The 21,112-nt window shown below is 44.0% G+C and overlaps 1 protein-coding gene across 3 annotated transcripts in view; it reads left to right on the top strand.

Annotated features, from left to right (window-relative positions):
* RYK (receptor like tyrosine kinase) overlaps positions 1–21,112 on the top strand; it is a 125,546-nt gene that overhangs the window by 51,216 nt on the left and 53,218 nt on the right. Inside the window, exons 6-8 of one of the 3 annotated variants that reach the window (XM_045030133.1) lie at positions 1,576–1,720; positions 7,197–7,297; positions 13,752–13,877. In XM_045030133.1, the coding sequence (XP_044886068.1) occupies positions 1,576–1,720; positions 7,197–7,297; positions 13,752–13,877 (372 nt within the window). Of the gene's footprint in view, positions 1–1,575; positions 1,721–7,196; positions 7,298–13,742; positions 13,878–21,112 lie in introns of all 3 variants that reach the window. The other 2 variants (XM_045030132.1, XM_045030134.1) reach the window with 2 other exon arrangements.

The raw sequence follows: 21,112 nt of genomic DNA, 5'->3' as shown, positions 1-21,112 counted from the left end.
AGGGAAACCAGGGCACAACTACTACACGTTTGCAGCTTTCACCTCGGTCTGTATGCAGCTCAGCCATGTGCTGCTTTAGTCCCAGTTCCAGTGATTGCTAAATGGCATGGTACAGTTTCCTATAATGGGGCAACTAACAAGGCTGCAATCCCTTGGAACCTGCTGCAGAAGATTAACAAGTACCTCTTGGGAATGTTTCAGAGCCTCTCTCTGGAGGATTCCCTGCAGGTCTTAATGTCCATCAACACACTGCTTAGCCATGCAGATTAGCTACACTGGGCAATGTCCAGCTCGCATAAAACACTACCTGCCTCCCACTTTTCGATTCCCTACACAAGCCACAGCAACTTACCCAGCATCTCATCTGCTTCCTGGTCCCATAGAGCACTTCTGGAGTGGAGAAAAGTTCCTGGCTGGCTGCCCCACCAGGCAGCCCCGCTGGGAGCTCCACATACTCTTCTAGCTCCACTTCTTCATTCAGAATTTGAGCCTCCAGGTTACCCCCTCTTTCTGCTGTCTCCAAAGTATCCACGGGTCTATCAGCGATGGAGATGGGGTCATGACCGAGGATAGCACTCAGCTCCTTATAGAAGTGTCAGGTCTTAAGTGCACCACCGAAGCGATGGTTTGCCTCCTCCCATCCCTTATGGTACGCCTGCCTCAGCTCCTTTATCTTCGCTCTGCCTGCTGCGTGTCCCGATCATAGCCCTTTTTACACAAGCCTCGAGAAATTTGCCCATATGTGTCCTGATTCCTATGGGTCAATCGCAGCGGCGACTGAACAGACTCCTCTCCCCATATAATGATCAGATCCAACAGCTCAGCGGTAGTCCAAGCGGAAGTGCGTTTGGTGCGATAGCCAGCCATGCTCAGGAAATGAGATTTAAAATTCCCGGGGCTTGCAAGGGGGAGGGGTGGGTTGGCTGCAGGGCAGCCAGAGTTCAAACTGCTGACCAGAGCAGCAGCATGGGAATTGTGGAAAACTTTCTGGAGGCCAAATAAAATCAGGGGTGGGGTGAGGGGAGAAGGCGTTGTGTCTACACTAGTGGTTTGTCGACAATAAAGGGAGGGGAAAAGACAAAAGTCTCTCGTAGGGGTGGAAGTTTTTTGTCCCCAAAAGTGGCCGTTTTTTTCGACAAAAGTCCCATTACTGTGTGTACGCTATCGCTGTTTTGTTGCCAGAAGGCAGTTTTGGGCGACAAAATTTGTCAGTGTAGACAAGCCCCCTGTCTTGGCCTTGGCTTAAGACAGTAGGATTCTGGGACATTTTTCTTGTTAGAATGTTGTGATCTTTTCCTGAGTCTGCTTACTCTGTCCTGTACTGACCCCTACTGGGAAAACAGTCTTTAAATCTTTGCTTAATGGAAAGCTAAACATTGAGACACATCAGGGCTGCCTTTCTTTGCTCCAGTTATTTTAGACTGATGTAAAACAAGTACTAGTATTAGACTGAATTAGAAACGCCAACATACTCCTTGTACAATCATATATGAACTCATTTGAAATTGATAAATGTAATTTCTCTCTTTTGGAGAAAAGTACATTTCAATGACATGTTTTACCCTTCCATTTCAGTTGATCCTGTAAATGCCGCTCCCACCACTTCTACCCGTGTGTTTTATATCAGTGTAGGGGTTTGCTGTGCTGTTATATTCCTGGTGGCAATAATATTAGCTGTCTTGCATCTTCATAGTATGAAAAGAATAGAGTTGGATGACAGGTAAAGTATACAATCTTCTTTTCATATACAATTGTTTGACATTTGTGAAGGTGTCTATGTGTTATGTGTAAAAAGAGACACCGAGAATCACTTTTAAAAACTGAGAAACTAATTGTCACTGTTTGCTTGTCATAATGTTTTCCTTCCTTTCCTGTACTTAGACAATTTTGTCTTCTGACCTCTGATCTGTGCAGCAGCAATAGTCCATAGCACTGGATAAGTAAAAAGGCAATAACCTGGAATGCTGGCAGTTTGGGTGCCCTCCAGTCAATCAGAATCCAGTGGCAGCTCCTCTCTGGCTTGTGTTTTTTGCAAAAGCTAATCATGCTTTGGCACTTCTCTTCAGACTTGTTTAATTTGAAGCTATCTGTTTTTTCTCCAAATGGTCAAAACAGAAAAGCTGGGCCCAGCTATGTAAAGTGGCAGCCTAGTTCAACAGCAATGGTAGTGCACCCATTTGTTAGAGGGCTAGTCAGAATCTGGGAATCTCTGGGGCATGAAACGTGGTATAGGAGATTGGTAAAGAAAAGGACCATACACTGCCACCACTATCTTGAAACAGCCAGTAATTGAGATAGGAGGGTCTTTTAATACTTATGATTATATTCAGATCATTTTCTCTGTCCTGCCTTCAGGCCTTATTGGAATACCTAAACTTCTTCATTGTGGCCAGGAAGTTTCTTATCTCATAAGAACCCCTTATGACTCTTTTTCTTAACAGGTGGAAAAGGACAAGGAAGAGAATGTGCCTCAAAGTGAACTCTTTAAGATGGTTTTGCACCTACTATTTCACTTTCAGGCTGAAAGTGTGTGGTGGTTAAACATAAAGCGGTGTCAGAGGCAGCAGCTGCAGACATGGTTCAAAATCCCAGATCCTTTTGTGCAATACAGTTGACTAGGGGCAATGGGATAGGAGCTTTGGGAAGCCAAAAATTCAGAGCTACTCAGGCTGTCACGGCTGAAGAAAGAGGCTTTAGTATATCTGAGTCCACTGAAAATAGTTACTTTTACCTACTTTTGAGAGAACTTGGATGCTCAGAAATTGTCTTAATTGTAGTCAGTCATTTGCTGCGTCACTGGTATTATACTAGGGCCTTGGGACGCCAGCTGAGATCACAGATCCTTTGTGCTACGCTCTGTACAAACCGCAAGTTCCTTTGTAGAAGATCTTACAATCTAAATAAGACAAGCATGGACTCGGGAAGGGTTATAACAGTGAACAATGTGGTGGTCTGTAAAAGTCCACTTTCTCTTTAGTTGTTTTTTAAAGTCTTGGTAGGGAGTTAGCTAAACTAAGTAAGGGGGGGTATAGAAGGCTGGTGAGCTGAGCAAACAGCAGTGGGAAAAGCAGGGGCAGCTCGGGCCCCCGGGAGGGGTGGGGCCTCGGGTAGAAGGGGCGGGGTTAGGGGGTCTGCGTCCCCCAGCCAGGCTGCCTGGTCCGCACTGGTGATTTAAAGGGTCCAGGCCCTTTTAAATAGCTGGTCCCTTTCAAATAGCCATTGACGGCCGAGGCGGGGCAAAAGGGGCAGGGACCTTAAAGCGCTGCAGGGTCCTTTGCCGCGGCAGCGCTTTAACGTTGCTGCGCCCCACTCCTGTCGGCAGCCCAGCGCTGCCGCGGCAAAGGACCCTGCAGCGCTTTAAGGTCCCTGCTCCTTTTGCCTCCCCCGTCAGCGGCCCTGCTGGTAGGGTCCCTACCGGCAGGGCCGCTGATGGCGGGGAGCCGGGGGAGAGAGGGGAGTGGCAGCAACGTTAAAGCGCTGCTGCAGCAGTGTTTTAAAGACAGTCCTTTGCCGCGGCAGCACTTTGAGGATCCTTAAAGCGCTGCCGCAGCGTAGCTGACCCCCCCGGTCGGTAGTAAAGACATACAACACGTTTCTGCTCCGCACTTCCTGTCAATTTCTATGTCAGTGAGTACATAGCAAGTTCCCGTACCGCGTGTTAACGAGGCTTGCATGTTAAATAGGTAGCACTGGGAGGCATGGCGCTACCTCATGTTAAGCGGATTTGCGTGTAAATGGGTCTGTACTGTATATACTGGCATTTTTCATGCATATGTGCGTGCGTGTGCGTGTGCGTGCGTGTCAGTGCACTGAAGCCACAGAACTTTTTTCCATAGAGGTAACTTGTGGGGACAGCACATGCAACCTCCGCCCATGATATAAAGGGGTGAAGCTGCCCCACCCCTCAGTTCCTTCTTACTGCCTGTGATCGGTAGTCAAAGCATGCGTGTACTAGTCACACTTTCCCTTAACTTTCTCTAAGAAAATAATTTCCATTATGTACATAGTAGTTTATACTGATGGCTAGTGGTACTTGTTTTAGTAACCTGTTTAGTTTCTTACATTCTCTGGGCTTTAAACTCAGTAGCAGGGCATGTCTAGGTCTGTGGGAGTGAAGTGCTGTTACTGCTGTTAAAAATCCATGCCAGTCAGTGACCCTTATTCTAGTTTAAAGTGTTTAGGACAGGGTCATGTATGACATAAGTCCCCTATGTGTATGGGTTTTAAGACCAGGACTGAAGTTGAGGGGAGTTTGACTTCGACATATCTTAATGGATGCAGCTTTGCCCCCTCCAGTAAGAACCCAGCTGCTCAGTACATAGCGGTTTGGTCTCAGTGCACCTCCATCTTGGCGTGCACTGCTAGACTTGGCAGTTCCCCTTGTCACAGGGAAGGTGTTCTCCTTCCCTGGTACCACAAACACCAGAAGGAGTTGGATGCTTTCATTTCCTCTAGCTAGAAGACGTTCTCTTCCACTTTGAGAGCTAAGGCCTCCATGGAGACTCATAAGTAGTAGTCTGGTACCAAGGTTAGAGCTCAGCCTAATCCAGTTAGGTATTCCTTGATACCACATTCATCATCTAGCAATATATCTGTTGACTCTGGCATCACTTTTAGTGCCATCAAGACAGATTCCATTGCCGGTACCTTCTACATCGACTTCGTTTGTGGTACACCCCTAGCTCTTGGAACTGACAATACCTGAGGTTTATGCAGTGGTCAGGGACTGTCTTTGCCCCAACCCTACGTTCCGTGACCCTAGAGACAGATGCTTAACCTCTCGGTTGGGGAGCTCATTTAGGGGACTTCCAGGCTCAGAGTCTCTTGTCCGATCAGGATCTCTCCATCGATATCAATATTTGGGAGCTTTGAGCTATCTGCCTGGCTTCTCAAGTTTTCCTTCCCCACATCAAAGGTTGTTTGTTGCAGGTGCTCAGACAACACAGCTGCGATATCCTATCTAAATAAGCAAGGAAGTGCCACGTCAAAGCCACCTTTGCCAAGAGGCAATGAACCTCTGGTCTTTCTGCATCAGGAAGGAGATTATGTTCAAAGCATCTCACCTTCCCAGGTCTTAAAACCGTCTAGTAATCTCAGCAGATTGTTAACAGAGATCATGAATGGTTCCTCAGACCCGAAATAGCGAAGTCTATTTTTCAAATTTGGGGAATGCCAGAAATAGATCTGTTCACCACCTGGCAGAACAGGAAGTGTCACCGTTTCTGTTTGAGGCCAGGTCACAGCCTGGAGTCTGTGTCAGACTCCTTCCTACTATCCTGGAAGGGGAAATTTCTATACATTCTCCACCCCCCACATCCTAATGGCTCCAAGAGTTTTGAGCAAGCTCAGACAGGATCATGCCCATTCAATTTTGATAGCGCCAGCCTGGCCCCATCAGATTGAAAAGCTCAACAGATCTAAGAATCAGTTTGGTATCCTAGAACCTTCCCTCAAGTTTTGATCATAGTTTTGCAGGACTCTGCATCCTGGTCATTTTGGCATATGCTGGTATCTTGGATGCCCAGTGATTAACACTTCTGGAAGCAGTCTGTTCACTTGGAGTTCAAAATGTTCTTTTAAATAGCAGAAAACCTTCCACCAGAATACATACCTCAAGAAACAGAAGAGATTTTCAATGTGGTCCCAGCAGAAAGATCTCTCTCCTTCATGTGCTCCCCTTCACTTAACTGGATTACCTGCTTCACCTAAAAGAAAGGACCGTCTGTCAGTTCTGAGAGTTCATCTGGCAGCTCTCTCTGCATTCCATCCTCCTATAGAAGGAAACATCTCTTTTCCCCCGAATCCTCTGAGTGTTAGTGGCCTGAATGTAAAGATAGTTATTTTAATAAAAATGGACCTCAAATTTTTTACCAAATTGGTATTGGATTTTAATCTCAGACTGTATACACACCAATCTTTTTTCTGAACCCTCACTCTCAAAGATAAGGAAAATCTTCAGACTGTGTATGTTGGTAGGACGCTAGCCTTTTACCTGAACAGTATTAAAGAGTTTAGAATGTCTCCAGTTGTTTCTCCTCTGAAAGGAAGAAAGGGCAACCTGTCACTTTGCAGAAGATTTCTTCTTGGATCTCCTCCTGTATGTCTGTGCTATATTACTAATATTCCACTGCTTCAAAGAGTTGAGCACACTCTGCGAGAGCACAAAACAGTATCAGCTGTTTTCTTCAGTCATGTTCCCATCAGTGACATTTGCCAGGTTGAGATTTGGTCCTTGGCTGATATCTTCACTACTCATTATGCTCTTTCCAAGGCCTCGACAAAGGTAGATTTAGGAGAGTGGTATTGCAGTCTTTGTTTAGGTAGACTCTGTTACCCTCTTCCATCTGGAATTTCTAGTGAGTCACCTAAAGTGGAATGGACATGTGCAAGCACTTGAGGAATTAAAAACTGTTACATACCTGTTTGGTAACTCCTTTGAGATGTCCATTCCATGACTCAGCCTCCTCCCCCTCTTCAACATCAGTTGCGACTCCAATGACTTTCAGTTTGAAGGAACTGAGGGATCAGGGCAACTCTGCCCCTTTATACCCTAGCTAGCAACATGAGCACGCGGAGTATCTGATACAGGTACTGCTTTGGAAAAAGTTCCATCTTCGGTGCACTGTTGTGCACACACCTAAAATGGAATGGATATGTGCAACACACCTGGAAGAACAAAAGTTACCAAACAGGTATGTAACCATCTTTACAGGTCTGAACCAAGGTGCATGTGTGTGTATGGAAGCATGAACTGTACCCGTCGGCTGTATGCTTGGCTCAGACTGGTGCTGTGGGTCTATTTCTTGAACGTTATTCAACCACAATAGATGACTAGTATCAACAAAATAAGGAAGGTATATGAAACTTCCTGGAGATAAGTAATGCTTTTTGTCTGTCATGTCTTATCTGTACATGTATCTTAATATTTCAACGAGGATTGAGAAAACTTAATAGAAAATAGATCAGTATGCAAATCAATTAGTGAAAAGCATTAAATGTTAAAAGAAAGTAGTGATAGGGTTGTGGAGAATCAAACCGTGTACTATGGGAAATCACCCTGCTTCCCTTAGTCTCAGTACTGTGGATAATCTTCTAAATTTAATTTTGATATGCTATAATTTCTCTGACAGGATCTTAAGAATTTTATGTTACAGAAGCAAGTTTGATGTTTTGTCAATTTTTTTGGGTTAAAACAGCATTAGTGACAGCAGCAGCTCACAAGGTTTATCTCAGCCCTCTACACAGACGACACAGTACCTGAGAGCTGACACCCCTAACAATGCCACACCAGTAACCAGTAAGTATTAATCTAATTACAGAAATGTACAACAGGTGACTCTGGGCTGGCCTAGTGTCCCAATGATTAGAAGTGCCCTATTGATGACATTCATATTCGAGGAGCATGAACAACATCTGGGTTTAGCCTGTGCTTCCTGGGCCTCTGATACCAATTTGCCAGCCAAAATTTTTCTTTGAGGTCACAAGCACGGGTCAGTCCTGGGTCCACTACTATTCAAGGATTGAACTCACAAACCTGGATTTAGCAGGCCAATGCTCAAACCACTGAGCTATCCCTCCCCCTATGATAAGCTCTGCTATGTCATTTTGCCAGTTTAGGCAAACTACATGTTGCTATTCTGTCCAAGGCATCATCACATCTGTATGAATCTGTGGTTTTGCTTATCCTTCAATTAGATATTTTTGCATTTGGGGAGAAATCTCTCTACTCTCATCTATTACAGCTGTCTCTGGCCATGTCTATGCTACAAACTTGAGTTGACCCCAGAACTGACTGGACTGCAGTGGAGTCTCAAATAGATTCTGGCTTGCGGCATCGCTTGCCCCCCTCATCCTCCTCACCCTTGCTGTTCACACTGGGGGCCTGTGACTTGGGCTCCTCAGAGGTATCCACAGTGGTCTGTGGGGTAGCAGTAAGGTGTCTACCAAGTATGGCATGCAGCTCTTTGTAAAAGAGACCGTTGGCCCCCCAGCCTTCTGATATGCCTCATGCTTTTCCTTCGCTTTCACGCAGCACTACTCCTGATCCCTTTCGTACACCTTTTCCTGCATCCCCTGTGCAATCTACTTACAGATGTTGATGTTCCTATGATTGCAAAGCCTTTTCTCCCAGTAAGCCCAGGAGATCAATATTTCCTGTCTGTTCCAGGACAGAGTGCATCTGAATGTGTAGCTGGCATGGTCAGCTGGACAAGAGGCAGTGGAAAGCTGCTAGGTGTGCTCGCTGAGCTGGATGGCCAGGAAAAGGCATTTCAGAAATTTTCAGGGCTTTAAAGGGGTGGGAGGCCTCTTGGTTTCCATGACCCCTGGGCAGTGGAGTTCACAATTATGACCAGAGTGGTCAGTGATGGGCATTGTGGGACAGCTGCTGAAGGACTGTTAGTGTCGAAATAAGTAACCCAGTGTCTACACTTGTGCTGCATCGACTTCAGTACCTTGACTATGGCTCAGTGTCACTCGGGAAAGTGGTAGTACTGCTTTGCTGTATTTGGATGCTTATATTCGTTGGAAATAATTTTAAGTGTAGACACTTGCATAGCTAGGTCCACGCAAGGCAGCTTACTTCGGTCTAACTCTGTAGTGTAGACCAGGCCTCTGTGTATCCACTGATGTCTTGCCTAATTCTTCCGAGGAGCTTTCTTATTCAGTGCTTTAGGATTTCTTGAAAACAGCAAATAGCAGTATGTAGGAGAAAAAGATCTGCAGGAAATGGATGAGATAGGGACAAGCATCTTCATTTAGGGCTCAGGCTTGGACATCAGTATGAAATACTAATGCTTATTTCTGGGTGCTGTTTCTCTGCATGTTGCTGCTCCAGGCAGAGCAGAAAATCCATTTAAAAGCTCTGCAAGTGTGGTGATGCTTCAGCATTTAATTGTCTTCTGCTTTATCTGGAACAACATAGTGGAGGTAAAGATGAGGAAATAGAATTGTGAAGCATATGAGGGAAGAGATAAGAACAGCCATGCTGTGTCAGACCAATAGTCCATCTAGTCTAGTATCCTGTCTTCTGACAGTGGCCAATGCCAGGTGCTTCAGAAGGAATGAACAGAACAGGCAATCATCGAGTGATCCATACCCTGTTGTTGAGTCTCAGCTTCTGACAGTCAGAGGCTTCGGGACACCCAGAGCATGCAGCTGCATCCCTGACGATTTTGGCTAATAGCCGTTGATGGACCTATCGTACATGAACATATCTCATTCTTTTTTGAACCCTGTTATAGTTTTGGCCTTCACAACATCCCCTGTGCAAGGAGTTCCACAGGTTAACTGTGCATTGTGTGAAGTCCTTTCTTTTGTTTGTTTTCGTTTCATTGGGTGACCCCCTAGTTCTAGTGTTTATGTGAAAGAGTAAATAATACTTCCTTATTCACTTTCTCTACACCATATGGGGAAGCATCAAAGGATTAGGAGAGGAAACCAGGAAGTACTGAGGGAGCTGTAGATACAGGTTAGGGGAAGAGAAACCACTGGTGAAAAAGACCCTGATCCTATATCCACTGAAGTCAGTGGGAGATTAGCCATTGTTTGCAATGTTTGCAAGATAAGGTTTTGGGAGAGGAAGGAAACATCTTAAAAAGTCAAAAACAAAATAATACTTAAATGAAAATTGGGAAAGGTTGAGGAAAGAGAATGAAAAAAAGAGAACACAGATTCAGAGATGACTCTGTTAACTGAGCTGTGGAAGATGTGGGAGACCGGATGCTTGTGATGAGAGAATAGCAAGTAGATATTGTGCAGAGGTGGGTGCATGAGAAGCATCCATGAAAGGAAAAGGAGCAGACAGTGTAAAAGCCTGTCACACAATCAATGCTCATTACGTGTTTAAACCATTAACTTTCTAGAAAGACTATATGTCTCCACCATCCTATTTTTCTCTGGTACCAAAAATCAGCCCATTCCATTTCTCCTTAACCTCTCCCATCTCTTTTCCTCTTTTATCTATTGTCACCTTTGTTGGAAGTCTCTTGAGAAACCTGGGAAAGGAATTGGACTGAGCTTTATAGTGGAGATGACTGACTGATCAACTTCACCTCTGGTAGGAGAGTTCCTGAGTAAGAAATTCATGTATAAAACCACAACAGTAAGGAGGAATTGCCTTTCTCCCCATGCCATACTGCCATAGCAGTCCAAGGGGGACTCTGTTGGCAATGGATTCTCTGGCATGGCTTGAGGGTTCTGGAACTTGCTCCCCCTCTGGTCATACAGAGCCCACATTTGGAGACCACCTGGGCAGGCTGTAAGAGACATCTGTTGATAGGGTTTTTGAAGAGGGCTAAATGCATGATTAGACTGTGGAAAGGTGCTTTTCTCATAGGTGAGTGGCTAGCAGAGTTCCTTTTAAATGAGTTTAATGTTGCTGGGGTTTTGTTGTAATATGTCCAGAGCTTTGTGCAGGCTTCTTTTTTATTTAAATTGAATAAATAGATGAGAAATAGCTTCACTTTGGCTTGTAATATCCAAATTTAGACCTGGCTACTCCACTTCTTGTACTCAATCATATAATTATGACTAATATTTTCTCCTAAATGATCAACTTAATTGCATATAGTTTTTTTTTTTTACAGAAACATCTTTAATGGCTGATCTAACTCACTTTTTCTATCTAATCTATGAAGCACTGAGTTAATATTTTGATGCTATATTTAAAACAAAAATTGTGTTCTTTAAGTCTACGTCCACTAGAACATCTCTCTCAAAAGTTTTAGTGCCATCAGTGTGCTTGATGCTTTACAGCAGGGGTCCCCAACCTTTTTAGGTCCAGGGACCGGTTTCGTTTGCTGGACCCTCCGCAGGCGTGCCTGCGGGAGGTCCAGCTGAGCCGCGGGACGAGCGCTCCCTCCGCAGTCGTGCCTGCGGGAGGTCCACCGGCTCCAGTGGAGCTTCCGCAGGCGTGCCTGCGGAAGCTCCAGCTGAGCCCCGGGAGCAGCAGACCTCCCGCAGGCACGACTGCGGAGGGAGCGCTCGTCCCGCGGCTCAGCTGGACCTCCCGCAGGCATGCCTGCGGAAGCTGCACTGGGTCGGTTCGCGGCCCGGTTTCTAAGAGGCCACGGACTGGTACCGGGCCGCGGACCGGGGGTTGGGGACCCCTGCTTTACAGTACACACAATTAGACAGTCTCTCCCCCAATGAGCTCATAATCTAGGAGGTAGACACACACAAAAACAAGAGGATGAGGCAGAATTCAGGAATGGTGGTAATGTACTAGTTTGTAATTAATTTGTTGCTTGTATGGTAGACATCAGAGTTGGGTTTTAAATGGAGACTTGAGTGAGGAGGGATGGTGGTTTGAATGGAAACAGATGGTGTAAAAAAATCCTGTAGAAAATGTGTTTTTGGTGGAAATTGAAAACATAAAAACTTGGGCTTAAATTTCAGTTTTTGCTGAAAAAAATCAAAATTTGCCATGCAGTGTGCACATGTCTCACAAAAAAAGTTATTTTATTCAAAAACATTTTTTTGTCTCAGAAGTTTTGACTGATTTGACTGTCTCTAGAATGGGCATCAGCAGTGTGTTCCAGACATGCAGCAGTGTGGGAGAAAAAGCATGGAGTCAGGATTATTGAGAGTGTAAAGGAAGGAAAGGGTCTCTAGGGATGGAAATAATGTGCTAAGGCATGAAGTCAGAGATGTAGGGTAGGGTAGGGCTGTGAAGGCTTTCCAAGCTAATTATGAGGAATGTGAACTTGATGTTGTGTTTCAGAGAGCCTGTTTTGAGAGATCCAAAGAGGAGGTGACATGGCTGGGCTAGCAGGTGAGGAATATGACTTTGCAGCTGCCTTTCACATTCACAAGGAGGGTGTGAACTGTCAGTGAAGCCAGAGAGGAGGAACTAACTCCACCTTCCTGTTAACCCCAGCTGCATATAGAAATGTATCTCCAGTGGCAAGTTTAGAAAGAGTAAAACTGTAAATCAAGTCACTTTTTTGTTCTTTCTTGACAATGCTCAGCTGTTTGCCTCAGCATTTGGCAAAAGTTGTGTGTATACTGGCTGAGTTTTGTTTAGCAGTGGGTTAAGTTGAGGTTAATCATATTTCACTATTCTGCTACCTAGAATAGGGTGAATGTATTAAAGTAAAAATATTAAAACATTCATTTTTAAAAAAATGCTCATATAACCAAAAACTTTCCACTGTTCTTCTCACTGTGATGTTACTTACACCACAGTATATCAGGAGAAATTTCAGCGAACCTCCTTCGCCTTCAGAAATAGACTTAATCTCAAATAAATTTTCCTGATGCCTCCAACTGGAGGAAGTTGTGCATTTATAATCTCCAGTAACAGTCCTTGAAATTGCATACACTTGTCTTCCCTAACAAAGTGAATTCTGAAGTCTGAGTTCACTGCCCTCTAACAAAAAAGCTCCTGAAAAGGTGATTTTACAAATAGAATTAAGAAGCTCTTAATTAAGAAACTATTTCAAAATTATGATGAATGCCCACAAGAGGTCAGAAAAGGACATTAGCATACAGTGATTTTAGATCTACCTTTTTCCCAAGCCCTCTTCTCCCTTCTTACACGCTATGCTGGTGATGTCATATCAAATATAGGAGCAACCCTGTGGGGTTTCAATTAAGTTACACTTTAGTTACTTTGGCAAGATCTTGAGCCCCTGGAAACCTATTAATGAGCCTAAAAAAAAAAAGACACTCACACGATCGTCGTTAGGCAGAGCCGTACTCCAGCAGGCTCCCTTGATGGATGGAATGTGGTTTGTGCTACTTGTGAATACATATGCAATAGTTAACTCTCCTACGAGGTGAGTTTGAGGCTTAACATTTGTTTTGCTATCTTTGGATGAAAGATGCTGTGTAAATTAAATGATTGCACTGCACTGGTGATGTCACATAATCCAGGTTTCTTTAGGTTTTACAAAGGATCCTACTCTCAGTATACCTACTGTTTGTATGAAACCAGCTTTACTTCTGTGCTTTATGACAATAAACATCAAACCAGATTTACAGGGGCAATTCTGTGCATCAGTATTACCATGGTGAGACTTCTTGCTAAGTGGAGTTCAACCTACATTTTTCTATTTCTAAGGGTCTTTTACCTGTTGTCTGAGACCCATACTGATGGGGAAACAGTAGAAATGACTAAACAGAAAATATATGTATAAAGTAAACAAAAAAATCATTTTTCTCTCTGACCTACTTTGGTTTTAGTAATCTTAAGTGTTAATTTATAACAAATTTTGGATAAATAAGACTTTCAAGTTGTCCCTTTAGACGTTTATCCATGGACTCCATTACTACAATATTAAAAGCTTCCTGAATATAGTCACCTCTTTAGAAGTCTCAGATGTCCAGAAGAGGGCACTGATGTGTCTATGCTTTTCAGATTGCTGTTGTAATCCATAGTAAGAAGTTGGCTTCATTATAGCCATGTACTGCACAGTTCTGAGCATGATTATTTGTTGCCTGCTAATCTTGCATTTGGTTAAGGCAATAACTGGCTTAAGTATATAACAAGGTAAACAAATAAAAACTGAATGAGTTGGTTATATAGAATGACTGAGCATATGCTCACTGCAGAGGCATTTATATTCATGTTGCCTTTCTCGATATATTTTCCTGCTTGTATTTTATGCTGAAACCTAATCTCGATTACTTACAACTAGGCATTAATTTGTGTTCTTTCCATCTGTAGGTGGTATTGAGGGAAGTGATGTGCTTGGATTCTCATTATAAGGGTATTTATATTGGTTTGTTTGGCTCTGCTGGCTCCTCAGGTTATCCTACATTACGGATAGAGAAGAATGATCTTAAAAGCGTCACTATGATGGAGGCAAAAGCTAAAGTGAAGGACATAGCAATCTCCAGAGAGAGGATAACTCTAAAAGATGTACTCCAAGAAGGTATTTACAAGACTTTCCTTAAACACTTGTTAGGTACCATGAGTGATATATTCTTTTGTCCTCACATGATTTTCTCCGTGGAGGTGTGGACTCACCCTTGTGGTGCCTCCTGCTGGTCTCTCAGGGAATTAACTCAATTCAGCTCCAGAGCACCCTCTGCAGGCCAGTGATCTGCCTGTCCTCTGGCCCCCGTGTCCCTCCCAGGACCCCGGTGCCCTATTAGCTGGGGTGCTGCCCCCGAGCAGTAACCCCTTTCTCTTTGGGTCTCCTCCTCCCAGGGGAACCCCCACCCACTAGTCCCACCTCACCTCAGTATAAGGCTACTGCCAGTCATCATCTAGCCCCACGCCCTGGGGCAGACTGCAGTATCAGCCTACTCATCAATGGCAAGGTTGGGTTTGGACCTGTTGTCTTGGCCTACCCCTGGGCTGCCCTCTGCAACCCCAGTACCTCTTGGCCTTCTGCTAAGCCGCAGCCTGGGGCTTTCCAGGCTGGAGCTCCCCAGCCTTGCTCCACTCAAGTACCCTGTCTCTAGCTTCCTGTAGCCAGGCCCTTCTCTCTCTACAGGCAGAGGGAGACTGCCTGGGCCTCTGGCTCACAGCCTTTTATAGGGGCCAGCTGGGCCTGATTGGGGCATGGCCACAGCTGTGGCTACTTCCCCAATCAGCTTAGCTTTTCCCTGCCACAGCCCTGTTCCTGGCTGTTTTAAGCCCTTCAAGGCAGGAGCGGGTGTCCACCCCGCTACACTCCCCAAGAATGTTACACACGATCCTTGTGTGATTTTTGTTGAAGATGTAAGGAAATGATTAGAAACTTGAAATATGCATACCATTTGTCCAACAATTTACTTCTTTAAAAATGCTTTTCTCTTATTTTCTGGTCTCCTGAATTCCTCAAACTAAATTATTGTGAAAGGTGGCATTTCAATTAGTGTGTGTCTTGATAATATATTATATTTAAATAAGTCTTAGCATTTGATCAGGCTCTCCCATAAAATGTCAGCTGACTAACTGCAATTCAAAGTGATGGCAAAATAATTCATTTTCCACTGATAGAGAAAGCGCTTCACTGAAAAATTGTCAGCCTTTAAAATTTGTCTTAGCAGTCTCCCTTTCAACTCAGCCAAATTAGAGGATGCTAAATGAAGACTCAGGTGACTACCACAATGTGAGTAATTGGTGCTGAATAAATAGATTGTGGATGTGAAAGTTCACAAGAGAGATCACTTGATTCTTTTCTGTCTAGCTCAGTGTTTTTCATTTTGAAAGTACACTTGTAGATTTATGTTGACCTCAGTTTTGTATCTGGTAATGTAGAAGTCAAGAAACTGATTTTAAAAATAGCTGTTTTCATGTTCTCTCAGTAATCTGTACAATTACAGTAGATCTATGCTCTTGAGTATCTTCTCCAAAACATGACTGGAGTTAGAGCACTCAAAGCTAGAGATCTGAGCTATTAAATCACCTCATGAGAGCTCATGCTGAATCTTTATGAGGAGCTATAAACTAATTGCCTCTGTTCTTTTTCTTGAAGTGAACTAAGCCACTTGAGTGTTCACATTACACTTATCCAAAACTTTTTAAACCTTAGTGAACTTTGTTCTTCTGTCTCAACTAGTTGATTCCACAAAAAAGAGCTGTTTTTAAGGTCTCTTGAACCATTAATTTGCTTCCTTTGTGTGTAGGGGGAAATCTTTTAATTTTCTACTTCCAGCCATTAACTCTAATGTAGAGAGACATGTAAAGAATTGAAACAGTAAGCATCCTCAAATGCTGTCCCAGGTATGCTCATAATGTCCACGACAAAGAGAAATAGGGTTGCTTGTCTTGCCTTGGAAAGGATCCAAGTGCTTCTGAAGGCAAGAAATGCACAAATAATACTGCCTTGTAGCTGGATTGTAAGAGACACTTCAGATTTATATTTGGCATGCCTGAAGCTTTCTGACTTTATTTGAAGTATGAAATAAGCTTTGAAGTGTGTCATATGGGCTCAAGTGAGTGCCCCACTTCAAGTCAAGCTTCTAAGCCAGAATCATCCATTTCAATTCAGAATTGTAGCAGTGCTTTGGCTGTAAGTGATCAAGAAAAAGAAATTTTCAGTCAAACAGGTCCATCAGTAGAAGTATTAGTAAACTTTTCAGAAGTGCTTAAATCCTATTAAAAGTCAATGGAATCTGAAGTTAGTTATCCCACATCTGAAAATCTTGTCCAGAACTTATTGCAGCACACACTTTCAGTTGTTTCAGTATTGTATCACAGGCATTACCATGGACAATAGTGTATTACGGAAGCTCTCACCACTTGACCCTGTGCTCTGCACACTATTTCCAGTGGAACAGGGGATGTACAAAGTCAAGGAGAGGTCCTGATCATGGATGTAGCCTCATTTTCTCCGTTACACATCTAAATAAGTGGTATGACTTTCAAATGTGCTGAACCACCCATCTCCTGTTGGTGAGGTGAGAGGAATATTATAGCAAGAAAAGGTCAGGAGAGGAGGTACCATCGTTCTAAAACATTGGAGTGTGCCCAGCAGCACAGTTGTCATTGTTTTGGCATAGTGTCATGACACCCAAACATTGGCACAGTGCTGGGTTACTGCACTGCAACATGACTAGGTTCTGAGGAATCCTGCAAAACTAACTGGTATGAGTCCCCAAAAGTTGGTTCTAACAAAGCTTTTAATTTGGCTAAATTTAAATGAGACAGATGATAATGGTAGGTAGACATGCCAGTTTCTGGTAAGCTAGATTAATGGCCCAAAGCTTCAATTTTGGAGCACTGCAAATTTGGAGTTTTCAAGGAGCACCGACTAAAGAGCATGGCGCAATTGTAATTGTTACTTCAGGAAACAAGCATGCTGTCTGTATAGTTTTTATACATTTTCATAAGGATTTTATATTAATATTGTGACTGTTCTAATGTATTATAAAAATGCTACATGAAATTGTGTGTAAAGTGAGACAGAGTATATCACTGTTGTGCTTAAATACTGGAGTATATGAAAGATGAACTTGTATTAATGCCTTCATCCCAACAGTTCATGATTACAAGGTAGGTAGATACCAGCTACAGTACTGAAGATGGAAAGAATAATGCTAAAGTCATATTATAGTATAAAATGTCCTTGCTTTTGTGGGATTCTTCAAGCCTTTGTAGAATTATAGCATAGATCTAAAGTACCTTCAGCAGTGCTCTTTTCAAGTCTGGAATGGAGGGAGGAAGACTGGCTTGCTTTGCTTTTTAAAACAATCCAGGCTGTGTGTTTATGATTGATTGCATGTATCAAGGCTGATTCCCCACTCTGGCACTTTGAGTGCTGAAGGTGGGGGCCTGCAAGGATTCTAAAAATTAATATTGGCCACTCCAGGCTGGTATTAAACTCCCACGGTTACAGCTTTTCACTGACCTTGGATGGGTAGATGCTGCCACCACTCAAGTGCATTAAAAAACCCTGTGAGACCCCAAGAAGGTGCATTTTGGAATTCCTTCCTGTGACGTACCCTCAAGCCCTTTCACCCCACCCTCTGGGGAAGATCTGAGAAAGAAAATAAAGTATCAGAGGGGTAGCCGTGTTAGTCTGGATCTGTAAAAGCAGCAAAGAGTCCTGTGGCACCTTATAGACTAACAGACGTTTTGGAGCATGAGCTTTCGTGGGTGAATACCCACTTCGTCGGATGCATGTCACATGTATTCACCCACGAAAGCTCATGCTCCAAAACGTCTGTTAGTCTATAAGGTTCCACAGGACTCTTTGCTGCTTTTAAAGAAAATAAAGGAAATCAGCTGTTGCCACCAGCTAATTAAACAACATATGCACAAAAATCCAATCCTGTTCTTTATTTAAAAAAAGTAAATTTTATTAAAAACAAAAAGAAAGGAAATACATTTGGAACTTAGGCTTTTTGCTAGATTAAAAAAAATTACAAAAATTAAGCATTAAGGTAGCTCTCTTGAGCTTCAGCTTAAAGGTTACAAGCAAAACAAAACACCTGTGATTAGCACAGAGGGGTCCACAAGCCATAAAGAAATAAGAGATAAACCAAATTGCGTCTTCCTAGACATTTCCGGATCTACTTGCATATCTGGAGTTCCAAATAAGTAGTTTCTAGGTATGACCTGGTAACTTTCATACCTCGCCCACAGCTTTTTACAGCATAGCTGCTCTGTCTCCCCTCTCTGGAGAGAACAGACAGACAAAGGGAAAGTTTTTTCCCAATTTTAAAAAGTTCTATCCCTCCCATTGGCTCTTTTGGTCAGTAGCCCACTCCCTTCCTTTAACCTGTGGGCTTTTTTAACCTTTTACAGGTAAAGCAAGTAGAGAACAGCTACTAACAGGGATTTTATAGCAAATTGGCTGGCCGGGGGTCCTTAAAAGGGAGCTGCTCCCGCCCCCCCCCCCTCATTTATCACAGCATGTTAGCTCTCTTTAGAGCTAACTGCTTTTTACATGGACTACAAGAACGTGTCTGTTCAGGTAATCTGTTTTTCCTGTAGTTAGGATATAGAAATTTGCATCTTACTACAGTAGCACATTGTGCTAGCCACTGTACAATCACAGTTCCTATTCTGAAGAGTGTACAATCTAAGGGCATGTCTACACTACAAAATTAAGTCGATTTTTATGTAAGTTAACATCGAGCCTCCAGTTTAAGCAAGTCAAACTTGCGTGTCCCAACTATGCTCATTGTGTTGTTGGAGTGCATCCTCACTAGCAGGGCTTATATCAATACACGGAGCGCTGCACTGTGGGTAGCTATCCCATAGTGCATGTAGCCGAGTGGAATTTTGGTTTGGGCTCGCAATCCTCTATGGGACAAAAACATTTGCGCGGGTGGTTATGGGAATGTGGTGTTTGCCTCCCATGATGCGCCTGAAATCAGCGGCAAAGAAACCAAGCCTTTTTTGCACCTTGGTTTGTAAACCTTGGTTACCTGCACAGATGCCATAGCATGGTAAGCATGGACCCCGCTCAGCTGTACTCTGTTGTGAGCATTACAAACACCTCATAGCTTGCCCTGCAGTATTTACTCATCCAAAGCAGGTGCTGCCACGCAGAACAGTGATATACCACGCAAGGAGTCCTGCTGGAAGCCACAGAGCGGAGCAATTTGCAGTTGCTGGTGACAGTCGCGACATGGTGGAGTGCTGCTTCTGGGCCTAGGAAACAATCACTGACTGGTGGAACCACATTGTTCTATGATGAGCCGTGGCTGCAGAACTTTTGAATGTGTAGGGCCACTTTCATGGAACTGTGTGAAGAGCTTTTCTCAGCCCTGAAGTGCAGTACTAAAATGAGAGCTGCTCTGACAGTTGAGAAGTAAGTGGCGATAGCTCTGTGCAAGCTTGCAACGCCAGACTACCAGTCAGTGGGGAATCAATTCGGAGAGGGTAAATCTACCATGGGGTCTGTTGTGATCCAAGTTTGCAGGGCAATCAATAGACTTCTGCTAAGAAGGGTAGTGACTCTGGGCAATGTGCAGGACAAACTGGATGTTTTTGCCACGATGGGGTTCCCTAACTGCGGTAGGGCTATAGATGGAATTCATATCCCTATCTTGGCACCAAACAACCTTGCCAAAGAGTACATAAACCGAACGGGATACTTCTCAATGATGTTGCAAGTACTTGTGGATCACAGGGGCTGTTTCACTGACATCAACGTGTGATGGTCGGGAAAGGTGCATGACACATGCATTTTTAGAAACTCTGGTCTTTCCAGACTGCAAAATAACCATTGGTGATGTTGAAATGCCAATTGTGATCCTGTGAGACCCAGCCTACCCATGGCTCATAAAGCCATACACAGGCAGCCTGGACAGCAGTAAGGACTGCTTCAACCATAGGCTGAGCAAGCGCAGAATGGTGGTGGAATGTGCCTTTGAGCATTTAAAAGGCCACTGGCATTGTTTGCTTACTAAGTTAGACCTCAGTGAAAGCAATATCCCCATTGTTGTTGTTCCTTCTGTGTGCTCCATAATATCTGTGAAACAAAGGGAGAAAAGTTTCCGGCAGCGTGGGGGTTGAGATAGATTGCCTGGCAGCCAATTTTGAGCAGCCAGACACCAGGGCAATAAGAAGAGCACACCAAGGGGCTCTGCATCTCTGTGAGGCTTTGCTAAAACCGGTTTTCAATGACCCTCAGTAATGTGACACTTGTGTGTTGTTCCTTACCAACCTGTCCCCTTCATTGCATTTTCTCCCCTGTAAACTCCACCCCCACTAACCAGAGTGTGCTGAATGAATAAAGAGCCCTTTCTCCTCAGTCCATTAAGTTTTATTATGCTTACGAACACACAGAGACAGCAAAGAAAAGTAAGTTAACCTGGGGCAAAAGGGCTCATCTCACGGGGGTGCGGGGACACAAGGAAAGCTTGCTTACAATTGCACTGCAGTAACAATCAAAGGTGTGGGAATGGGCGCCTTCTGGTCCTTGTACCCTCCCCTTTGACATTTGGGAGAGGAGGATGTGGAACTTGGCGATGATGGCAGCAGGTTCAGCATAGGCTGCAGAGGGACTCTAGCATCCAGCTGCCTTTCTTAAACCTCAACCAGACACCTCAACATGTTTGCTCCTTCATAATTTGCAGCATCTCATCCTGTGTGGCACGCTCTTTTTCCCTGCATGCTCTCCTGTCCTCCCTATCCTTGTGCAGGTTGTTGGACAGTGTAATCCTCCATGCTCTGAGCTCCGTCTTCTCACTCTTAGAGGCACGCATTAACTCATTGAACATGTCCTTCCTAGATATCTTTTTCCACCTTCTAATCTGGGAAAGTCTCTGTCCTGGTGTGAGGGATGCACTGACGAACAAGGTTTCAGCTGCAAGGAATGCAAAGGTTTGCAGAGTACCTCAATGAAAGCTTCCTAGAGACCTCCATGGACGATTCCAGGGCCATCCCCATGCACATAAACAGTCTTTTTCTGAGAGCACCTTCTGCATAGCTGCAGTGGCCACTGATAATCACTACACCTACTTTTCTGTTCAGATTAAATATGAAAAATAATAGCATGTAACCCCTACAGTGTGATTGGAAAGGTGCCTTCCCTGGCATCACCCTCCACCGACAATTGGTCCTGTGAAAGGATGGGCTCCAGGGTTAAAAACAGTTCTTGACTATCAGGGAGTGGATCCTCCCCTCACCTGCCTCACATTCTCCTCCTCCTCCTCTTCCTTGTCAACAGTGTTCTCCTTGTTGTTGCTCGAGGTCACCAGGGCTCCTAGGAGGTATCCACGG

The sequence above is a fragment of the Mauremys mutica genome, chromosome 9 (assembly GCF_020497125.1).
Source record: "Mauremys mutica isolate MM-2020 ecotype Southern chromosome 9, ASM2049712v1, whole genome shotgun sequence".
NCBI classification, from domain to species: Eukaryota; Metazoa; Chordata; order Testudines; family Geoemydidae; genus Mauremys; species Mauremys mutica.
This window is presented reverse-complemented; position numbering and strand designations above follow the sequence as displayed.